The 11527-nt window shown below is 46.9% G+C and overlaps 1 protein-coding gene across 1 annotated transcript in view; it reads right to left on the reverse strand.

The window, feature by feature from the left end:
* Positions 1–10841, reverse strand: part of Pgant2 (polypeptide N-acetylgalactosaminyltransferase 2) — a 160198-nt gene extending 149357 nt beyond the window's left edge. The window contains exon 1 of the mRNA XM_076816572.1: positions 10462–10841. Coding sequence (XP_076672687.1) covers positions 10462–10551 — 90 coding nt within the window. The 5' untranslated portion in view covers positions 10552–10841. The remainder of the gene's footprint in view (positions 1–10461) is intronic.
* Positions 10842–11527: the final 686 nt, after the last annotated feature.

Here is an 11527-nt window from a genome sequence, read left to right on the forward strand (position 1 = left end):
TGAATTTTCCACCGACGTTGATTTTTAGAATTCTACTCATCTGAATGCCCGGGTAGATTTTCAAGAGGGTGTACCAGTGGCGGTATCGAAGGAAGTCACTCCGAAAACAGTGAAACAACTAGACCATTTCTCCTCCACTTCTCCTACCTTCCGTACCGTGTCGTTCCGGACGAACGAACCCATTAAAGAGTACACGAACGGAACAAAGGTCAAGCACCTCGGTGTCCCGGTTCTCCCCGGGCGCTGCGTCACGGTAAAAAAGCACGGGACTGATAATTGGCGGTGATTCCGCGGGCGTGCAAGTCACTAGGAGGTCTAACGACCTGATCTACAATCAGGAGTATGTACTTGGAAGCGGGTGAACGCCCGCGAAACGGTATCCGGCGTTTTATAATCAGCCGACACTGGCTATCCACGAAGGTAAAGGCTCGCGGGAGAGAGCCACCCACCTATCGGGCGTGAAATCATTTAATTCGCGGGGACATATTCAGAACGCGCGGCGCGAGAGGAAAGAACCAGCGAGCTGATATTTCCTTTTCTTTTATCCGACCCCCTTTGTCCCCGGCGCGACCCTTTGCCGCGATGTAATCCTTTGCGGATGGAGACCTGGGCCGAATAAAGAGCTAAGGCGCGAATGGAATAGTCTCGAACCCAATTTCCGCAACGTCGTTTGCAAACGCGTTGAAAGGTAACTGCGAGTCCAGCCTCGCGGTAGCTTCCAATGAGCCGCGGCTGTTCTACTCGCGTAATCTTACTTCACAGAAAGTTTCTCAGTGAAATGTATCGTCTTGCAGATGAGGCAGAGGAGGCGATTCTCTGTGAGGAATTAAACTTGGAAATCAAGGATCCACCGAGGTCTTGGATAACACCGGTGATTAAAGATCGACGAGGCCGTGAGTTAGATCTCCTTTCACAGGCAGTATTACAGAGCTTACTGCGGAGGCACGTGCAGGGAACTGATCAAAAGGGAGTACAAATTGTGACCATCGGAGCTGCGAAATAGGGAAGTCTTACTACCATCGGCGGGGAGATTTTCTAATTACCCCGGCCGCTACGGTGCAAAGTCGAATTAATCACCAGGTTGCCTCGGACATTGACGGAACTGTTTTAATGAACCGCTGTGCAATCTCTGGCACGGCCAGCGAAATCACCCGCGTACCAATGCAGACTCAGCTCTCTCGCGAAATCCCGTTTCGCTGTAGTGCCGATTCCCGATGAACGGGCACACGCAATTTCATCACGGACGAGTCTAGTCTGGCGCACAGGAACGCGAATATGTTCCACAGGGGACCTAACCCGTAGCTGGGGCTGGATGTTCCGACCGAAATGCACAGCTTTATGTAAACACGCGTACGAGCACGACTGTACGCGCGCAGGACTACGAGCGTGCTATTACTTGTTACCAGCGGGCCTCGAGATATTAATCACGGTTATTCTTGCGCAGAGCTTTGAATCCGCCGGCTTTACACGAAGGAGGGCACAGTGGAGAGCGAAGTAAGGGATATATGCAAACCACGGGACGGACGTCCGCTTTGCCAAAATTCAGAGATTTACAACTACTCTTGAGAGCATTGTCACGCGGTTCTGCTCCAATTTTTGGAGACGTTTAGACACCAACTTTGGAAGGACGTAGGAGCGAGAAATAGTCCCTTGTGTTTATTCCTAGCAAAAATCACTAATCGCGAGTCTAATATTTGGTGTATTTACAACGGAGAGTGTAAGAGGAGGACAGTACTCATCGAGGACAATGTTATGCTTCTGTTCATTCGCGTCATACTTGTTCTTACCAGCGCACCAGAATTATAGCACATAAAAGCACGTCCACCTGCGCACGTCGAGAGGTTGAAAAAGCGAATCACGGTTCATTCGTAGCCACGCAGAGATGAATTTGCGAGCGCGACACCATTGTCTTGTAACCGCGTCGTAATTCTCGCAATTCGCATCGCGATTACGGCGAAGTTGCGAGATTATTCGAGGCCCAAAAAGGATTTTCCACTCTCCGCGCGGTTATTATCTAGTAAATTGCGCTCGACGCGCGCACGCCGGAACATTTCGAAAAATCTGCATGCGTGGGATGAACGGAGCCGCGCGATAATTCATCGACACCGTTTTCAAGCCAATTCGCTCCGATGCAGTACCTTTAAAAAAAAAAGCGGAACGATTGGAATTTAATTGTCATTGAAAAAAATATAACAAAATCCACACCAGATAGTGCACATTTTCATTCTCGACCGATAAAAAATATACGAGCGTGTTTTTTAAAGTTTTTAAAAATGTGAGAGTTTAAAAATCATTTTCAAGCTCGAACGTGTGGAATCATCACGCGCGGCGTGATTCCGACGCTGAAACGAAAGGGCAAGCTTCGTTTCCATAGAAGGATGTCTGGGTGAAAGTTACAGGGCCACGGTTGCATGCATATGCAAATTTACGCGACGTCGAGGACAAACGTCTTGCGCTACCCCCATCGGGGCATCGACTCGACTATAGATAGCAACTAAATATTTACACCGAACCGCCGACCAGCAACTACCCCGAAGCATGATCGAGATGAAGCTGCGGTCGGTTTAACGGAGCCGATACAAACGAACAAACACACCGATCGAGTGTTTATCGCAACTTGGCGATTCGTTAAGGCAACCTAATCGAAAGGCTATCAACGGCGCGAGATGAAGTTTCCATGGCCCCTGTTTCACAAACAAACAATCATTCACCACGATCTTCGGGTTGCAATTTCTGGGGATAAAGCATCCCTGAAATAGAAATCTTTTAAGCTGATAACAGGACAGAATCGGAATGCTCGCTGTAACCATTCTGTTTCCATACGCGCAAGGATATTCGCTGGACAGAAATAGAGGCCACGAGGAGGATCAGTTCCCGACAAAGCGACAGGTGTCCCCCCGCAATAATCCAGTTGAATAATTAAAAGCATCCCCATGTTTTTTAACGAGCTAACGGATACACAATCGGGAGGGTCGTCTATTTTTTCATCGAGAAACGCGATTGTCATTCCGCGGAACGCGAATAGCTGACGTGCCTGACAATGGGATGGTATGCGTGCACGCCGTACTCGCGTGGCACGCGTGTGGAACTCTGAAACGGGAGCTGCTCCTGTTTTCCAGAATCTGTCGGCGCATACCGAATGCGAAGTTTTTACTAGCAGATGGAGCAAAACTGCCGATTAGACGAAACTATCCAGCACGATTAAAAGAATACCGGAGTTCCGTTCGAGAGTTCGCTCGGCCGCATATTTCGCTCCCGCCAGACAGATAGTATCAGAAGCCAATCGTCGGCTGTGCCTCCAATAAGGGCTACGCTTTAAAAAAGATATAGCCACTATCGCCCGAAAACGCGGGATAGATGGAAACGATGAACGGAAATTAAAGTCTGCCCAGGACGAGGGGATAAAAAACGATACACGAGAAACGGAGCAGGACAAACATTATTCAACCATTTCTCCAACAGATTCTATCTGCACAGCCGTGTTTTCGCTGCCGTTGTCTATTAAATCGATTATAAAAGCTTCAAACAACTCGATCGGGGTTACCGACTATCCACGCAGCCTTGGCAGCAAAACTCGTGTAAAACTTTCACAATTTTCTCTCGCGGAGAACAGGATCAACATGGAAATGAGGGTGCAGGACGATAAGAACGAACTATGCGTAACAGGAGGCGAAGAAAATCTGGGGGAATGCAGCGGGGTTTTAAAATTCAACCGCGAGATTTGCAGGTGTAACCGAATAAACGGGGGCGGCAGTGGTCGTTAAGCTTGCGGGGAAGCGCGCGAAAATATCGCGCTGCCATTTGTTAACATCGCGTATTTTACGCCCGTCACGCGGCAACACGGGGCTACCAGGGCCTCCCATTTTTATCGGCGATTTTGTCCCACGGCGGAGGGAAAGCCCTTCAGAATTGGACCCTCCACGCCCAGGGTGTATCGACATTGCGTGTACCCATCAACTTGTCGGCCGTTTTACGAGCGTCCGCGTGTAACGGCATTACTTTGCCGTAAAAATGTTTACTGGCGGCCGCCTTCCTTCGGATCGTGCAATATTCGGTAGGATATCGGCGACCCGTGCTTAATATTTTACAGCATGCTGCACGCGGGGCGCCTGGTTTACACGTGCACGTTGCACTCGGGTGCATTTTGTAAAGTGCAGTGTGGAGCTCGAAGGAGTTCGAATTAGAGATTGGCGGGGAGAAATTTCGGGTGGCCTAATAAGCGAATGCGTGATTTAAATCCAGCAGTAAAAGCAAGAAGAAAATAACGCGAATGTGGTAAAAGCCTCGCGCCTAATTGTTACGTTCCGCTCCACCGTCGCGCTAATGATCGTGCGATCGTTGCGATCGGTTGCTCGAATATTCGCACGCAACACTTATCGAGAATGGAGTTTGTTCCCTCGGTATCTCCATGTTAAACGCGAAAGTGTATCGTAATTGGGTCGATCCCAGTTCGCCGTTTATTTCCACGTCTAACGAAACGATATCGGTTGCTCTCGTGCGGATTCCTCGTCGCGTCCGGACGAATCGAAAAATTCACATTTCGGACACGTTCCTCGGGTCCGTCGTTGCAACGGTATTCTCGTTACCATGCAAATTCCGCCCCCTTTCTACTTCAGCTTCGTTTCGACGAAAGTGGAATAGGTATCGCGCTAAACACCCGTCAAATCATTATTCACCTGGGTTGCGACATTAATGAAGAAATGATTTGCATTCTACTTGACATTTTCTGATAAAATGCTGCCCTCCCGCTACCGCAACGTTAAGAAGAAGCAGACATTCAACGAGCCGCCAGTCCGATCGTTTTCGACGTCCAAGGAAGACGACTTCTGAAAGGGTAAATCGGACGAGGATTTTGCAAATTTATCGCTCGATGACGCAACGATCGCCGTAACTAGACAACGACGCCCGGAAACGCCCCGATCGCGGCTCTCGAATTTAATGGGCGAATCGTTTCCTGCAGGAGCGCGATTAGTTCGCTCCATTAGAGAGTCAGCGATTAACTTCGCGTCAGCGGCGATGGAAAATCGCGGCCGAACCTAGGGATTGTTTCTCTATCGCGGGAGTTCCAGAGGCGGATCGAGTAGGGGCGGTTTTCAGCTCGAGAAGGAAAAAATGTCGTTATTCGGGAGCTAGCTGCGTCGAGATGTATTGGTACTTTTATCGATTCAATAATAAGCAATTCAATATTAACCCTTCGTGGCCACGCGGGATGTATCGCACCCCAGGTAATTTTTTTTCCAGAAGTATGCCTTTGCCAATATTTCTATAAATTTTTAGACCTTGATATTAGAATTTAAAAATTTCGTGAACATTAACCAAAAACCGTTTTTTCCATAACTATTTTTTAAACTACAAATTTCATCATATCAAAATTGTCATTTCTGGGAAATAACTATTAGAGCTTAGAGCATGATTGTATGATAAAAATATGAAAATGGTAACTAAAAATTGACGCTGGGGTGCAGCGAACCCCATGCGACCAATTTGTGATTAGAACAAGGTGTAACCACAAACGGTTAAACAGAGAGCAGAATAGGAAAGGGCTTCGATACCATCCGTGTTCTATATACTTTAATTTCGATATGAATTTTAAAGTATGTGTTCCTACCACCAGTTGGATTTAACAACGTAAATTTCGGTTCGAATGCAAATGTGAAGGGAGAGTTGAAATTAAACTGGTATTTACAAGGTAATGAGCCAATTCAAAGTCGAATAAGAGATATTATTTCAATAATATTCATTTTGATTTCAGGCAAGCAAACAGCCTGCGAGGAACTTTTGTTTTCGGAGCAGAATAATAACAATCGCCCTTTGGTTTCATTTAAAACGTGAATGAATGAACATTTTGGCGTGTTTATCCGAAATTACAGTTGAATATCATTCGCGGAGACTCTAGACTGACGAGTTGGTGGATGATATCTCGACGACACAGGAAATTGAAAATGCAACATGACAGGAGTGTAACAAATTGTTGTTCCGTTACATGTTGCCCACTAACGACACTCGTTATGGCGAAAACAAACGGCGCTCTCGGCGACCCGTGAATCGAGAGACAGTTTCGATAACGATCACTCTAATTTCCTGCTCTTCCGGAGCTCTTACCGCAGGAATAGCTTTCACTTTGCTGCCCAAGATGTAACGGTCGAGCGATCAGGCTCGATTTTTTTCACAGCGATCGATGCAAATCATTCTGGACTCTGATCGATCATCCTATGGTAATGGGAGGTCAAATTAAGTTGTCGATGATCAAGAGCGCGGCATTGATCGATAGGAGTTGGGAGAAATATAATGGTTTCTTGGTATCCAGATGAATCTACGTAGGCGCACGTGTTCGGATGTTTACGAAACACAGCACAATAACGTCTGGGTATTTTATTCAGCGAAAAACATTCGTATTTATACAATCGTAACGGTCCACGTCCCACATCAAAGGAAACGGGAAAACCACGGGGTTGTAAATCAGAAAAAATTGAAAAAACCGCCAATCGTCGATGCGCAAAGAGCAGTTTTAATATACCTGCAAAAATACGAGCATCAACTTTTTCTGTAAAAAAAACACTGGTCACTCGATAGCCTGTCGATCTTCTTCAAATAATTTGACGAGAATGGTCGAACCACAAAATACAAAAAAATCTTGTAGCGAGAGCGTCCATCGTGCGAACACGCCCAAGAAAAAACCGACAGAATAAAAGTTCGAATTTCTTTAAAGATTCCCGAGGTAAATGTTACTTTGAACTGAATCTAAGCCTCGGCTAAGCCTCCTCAATTATTCAGAGGCATAAATGAATGAAACTGTTCGTGTAAGTCTACTCTTTCCCTGCCATTAAACCGCGAGCTCCTAAACGAAATGAATCTAGCCAGAGAAGTCGCATCAAACGAGCAATCTACACCTAAAGTTACACACACAAGTAGCAAATCACGCAACGAGAACTCGGGGAGTCAACTGCAGCAAATTGCAGCGGCCCCACGTGGCGTCCAGACGCGTCAGATATAAGTTCGCGCGAGATTTCCATGGTTTATTCATCGGTGGTGAATGTAATACCGCGCGGCTTCGAGTATTAAAAACTTGAAGCGGCGGCCGAAATAAATGGAACAAGTAAACTTCGAGGAGAGCCACTTTTTCCAATTGTAGTTGTTAAGGATTCGAAAGGCGACGGGGTTTATGACGCGGACGTGCTCTCTTCGCTATTTTTTAACTTAAATTTTCAACAGCGCGACTTTTGCAGTTGTTAAACATCTGGCATCATAAACAGGGGAAAGCTCCAAATCACAGGTATGCCGGGTCTTGGAGTTTCTCCTGGCACTCAATAGCGATTGCCGCATCATAAACCCCCTGGACAGGTCGCGCACGTGAGGGTCGTTTCTGCCGCGGGACCTTGGGCCCTGTCTCAGGGTCTCGGTACGGTGTCTCCCACTGCATTTTGTTCATTTGGAAAGGTGGGCGGAGTATTGGTAAAATCCAGGAAAACGCCCAACGTGTCACCTTAAGGGGGTATACCCGTTTGAACCCTCGGAAAATGTATACATTCTGTGGATTTTTTTACAAGTCAACGGTTTGATGCAGATTTCCCGTTTTTTAACTATGTTTACATAGTATTATGAACTACTTATAAAAAAAGTTTCAGTTAAAAAACTATTGTTTTTCGGAAGTTACGGATACATGTCCGAAAGTCTCTCGATTTTAGACGGCTAAACGGTGGCCCTAAAAACTCGCGCTACGTTCAACCAATTTACTTCAAATTTTGCATGCAGAATCATAATAAGATTCCACATCGTCCAACGAAGGCTTTTTTTATTTCGATTCCCCGTTTATTATTTATAAAGGAAAAAGGTGGATTTTTCTCTTAGAAAAATTTAACTTTACCTTTGATCTCTCACCATTTCTTTATTTTTCAAAATTTTCAAAATCGCCTTCGTTGGACGATGTGGAATCTTATTATGATTCTGCATGCAAAATTTGAAGTAAATTGGTTGAACGTAGCGCGAGTTTTTAGGGCCACCGTTTAGCCGTCTAAAATCGAGAGAATTTCGGACATGTATCCGTAACTTCCGAAAAACAATAGTTTTTTAACTGAAACTTTTTTTATAAGTAGTTCATAATACTATGTAAACATAGTTAAAAAACGGGAAATCTGCATCAAACCGTTGACTTGTAAAAAAATCCACAAAATGTATACATTTTCCGAGGGTTCAAACGGGTATACCCCCTTAAGGACACTGATTGGAAAGCGAATATTTCCACCCTGAACGGACCTCCGTAGCAGACCAGGTGGTGGGGAAAACCGAGGTTTCGTTAGAGGGTACGCGGCGAAGGAAGAGCAGAACTCAGACCAGCAAAATCAAAAAAGGTTCTCGGCTCTTGTCGGCCTTGGAAACGGCCATACACGTTTTGTAATAAACATTTGTAATACATATTCTTTAATACATTTCACATATCTTTCGACCATAGTAACGGTCATTTATAATAAATATTATTGGTCAAAACCAAGCGTTGTTACTGAACCAGCGGTATATACACGTAACGATTACGCTAAGAACAGTAGTTTCGCATTTCTGCTGCCCAAATATTCACGGATATGCTGCCTATCCGCGCGACTAAACGGAGAGCCGTTGTCCACGAATTCGTCACATGGAAATTTCGAAAGGAACACAGGGATATTGAATTCCCTGCAGTTTACGACGCAACGTTCGTCCACCGCGAGCTTTCTTTGCGAATCCCGTTCGCAATCCGTTTCCAATCGGTTCGAACCCTCGGTGGTGCTCGATTACTTCAAATATCAATTTGTCGCGGCAAAGGGCCCGGCTTTCTCTTGAAATACGTAGGAACGATGGAACTGCGCTAAGTAATAATCCCCGTAATGGGACGCATATCGAACTCGGTCCGATTTACGGTACAAAGTCTGTCATAACGAAATTTCCCGGAGAATTCTATACCCGATCAATTTCCCATTCCACTTCGGGGCGCTGATTTTTGCACGAGGGCCGCTCAAAGAACTCGGCCTCCCTTTAAAACGCCCGGGAAACGCGACGTTCCTCTAAATAATTCAAGTTCGATACAGTTGTGCTCTCGCGAATACGTCGAATCGATTACGAGCACGTGTGCGAATATCGACAAGCGTAACGCTCGTAAATATGCTGGCACGCTGCAACAAATGTCCTGCAAGATTTTCGCGCCGTAAACTGTTACCCCATTGCCAGGATTCCACTGATAATTTGCTGCAGATTTATGCGCGCACCGGACCCCCAATGGCTCTCGGAGCGCCAGCAGATCGTGACGGTTAATTTTGCGCGATTTATATAACATTCTTCAATCACTTTCACATTCTTCGCGCGGCTCGCTACATTACCCCCTTTAATTATCAGGCCTGCGCGAAGGTTTAATAAAAACGTTGCAACCGAGCTATGAAAACTAGGTAAACCGTGGGCACGGTTTACTTGCGAGGGGAGGGCGGCTCGATGCACGTGCAGAGGGAAATAATTGAAAAGGCAGGGAGGGAAGTTAATTTTCGTCTGCGCTTAACGCAATCACGGAGGAAAACGCGAGATCAAAGAAGCCAGGCAGGATGCAATAATTCATCTCGAGTTAATTGAAAACGCATTCGAAATGTGGTAAAATGGAGCTAAGTAGGAAATGGCACAAGCCTACGTATACCCCATAAATATCCGATAATGCGAAAAAGGTCGAAGAATTTTAGAGGAGCTCTGTGGTTGAAAACTGACCCAGTTAACAGATCAACTCGCGGACATCCGGTTCGGCGAGACGATCTAACGGTTAACGGTCCGGGCGTGAAAAAAAGAATGGAAAGAAGAAAGGATCGCTATCATCGACGTTCTACATGCCGCTAATAAGGGCAGAAACGCTCGAACCGGAATTCATCCGCCGTTATTCGCGTCGCGAAAACCGTTTACCATATTATATGCCTCGCGTTACATTTACCGTGAACCTGTTCGTTCCTGCCTCCGCGGGACACGTGAACCAGTCACGTGATCGCCCGTTCCAGATTCAAACGCGGCACGACCGAGAAAACGGAATTGGTTCCACCCGTCACTGAGCATCTAGCTCGAACCACGCCGATGCGGGCTCCCGACGCGGCGAGAGTACGCTGCTCGCGTCGATCAAAAAGGAACATCCGCGCGAGAAAGTAATTGCCCTGACAGTGACATATAGGACGGATCGAGCCCCTCTCAATAATCAACATGGCGGCTGCCCGCCAAAAAGTAGAAAGCAGAACGCGTGGTGAATCGGGGCGAAGTTTGTCGCGACGTCTACGGTTAAAAATTGCCGAGCGAGACGACCACGAGTAAAATCACGAGGGGCACTGGAGCCGTGCGTGTCAAGGTCGATCGATTTCGACGATGTTCCAAAAGGATGATTCCTCAAAGGGATGTACGGTCGATTCTACTTTTTTTCAGCCTGGCTGATCGCCATGCGACCCTCCGACTGTCGCGTGATTTACTCACCTTGTTGTCCCGCGACGTGTGGTAGTAGTAAACAAAGGCGAACATCCACGCGCATGACAGGAGCAGCACAATTTTCACATTTCGTCGCATCTCGGCCGGTGCTACTCGCCACCCTCGCCCCCTCGACTGATCGTAAACGCCAGCTCCTCTCCCTCTGTCAGGATCCTGCCCCACGAGCTGCTCCTCGTTCCCAGAAAACGGAGCACGCACACCCGCGGTCTACAGCGCACTGCAACACCGTGACACGACACCACCAACGCGAGCGTACCGGCAGCCGAAGCCATACTGCTCAGCCTCGGGGGGAACGGCGGCTACGCTGACGCGCCACCGCTTTCGAACCCCGCCGCCGGGAGGCGCTGCGCGCGCTACCTGCGACGCCCATTGGCCGGACTGGCGCCGAATTTCGAAACGGCTCGACGGCACGCGCGGCTTTTCGTATCGATTTAACGCGCTCCAACTGCATCTGGCACTTGGAACATATGGATAACAGGCAAGATAACAGGATGAAACGTATCCTTCACGTTCGGATCCGTTTGGGCAGGCTCAAAGCGACGGATGCCCCTATCTTCCACCCTTCTCCTTTCACGTTTCAGACGCACGAGAATGTAATCAGGAACTGTTCGTGAATACTAAGTTGGGAATTTTAGAGGAGATTTTAATTTCTGCGGGAACGTATTCGCACAGGTGGAAAAGAAGCAGCAGGGGAGAATAGAATTATTAGCGATGGGGGAATATTCGCAAATGAGTGATGGGAACCGTGGAAATATCTTCTGTGGGATTCCTTTTGTGGGTGTAATGATTTTGATAGATTATTCGCTGGTTTGGAATGTAGCTATCCCAATTTTTCAAGACAGGAGAGATATCGAAGGAAAGTAAACCCCCGGGAAAAGAAGAGTGGATGGAAAGGCGCAGATAAAGGGAAAATTGTTCTACGTTTAAATCAAAATGAAACCAACGATATTATTATTAAAGGCGCCGTGTTGCGTGCGACGTAACGGGTGTAATTGATATTGGGTGTACCTCGATAAGTCCCCAAATACGCCCACTTTCAAACGGAGATACGCTG

The sequence above is a fragment of the Andrena cerasifolii genome, chromosome 7, assembly GCF_050908995.1.
Source record: "Andrena cerasifolii isolate SP2316 chromosome 7, iyAndCera1_principal, whole genome shotgun sequence".
NCBI lineage: Eukaryota > Metazoa > Arthropoda > Insecta > Hymenoptera > Andrenidae > Andrena > Andrena cerasifolii.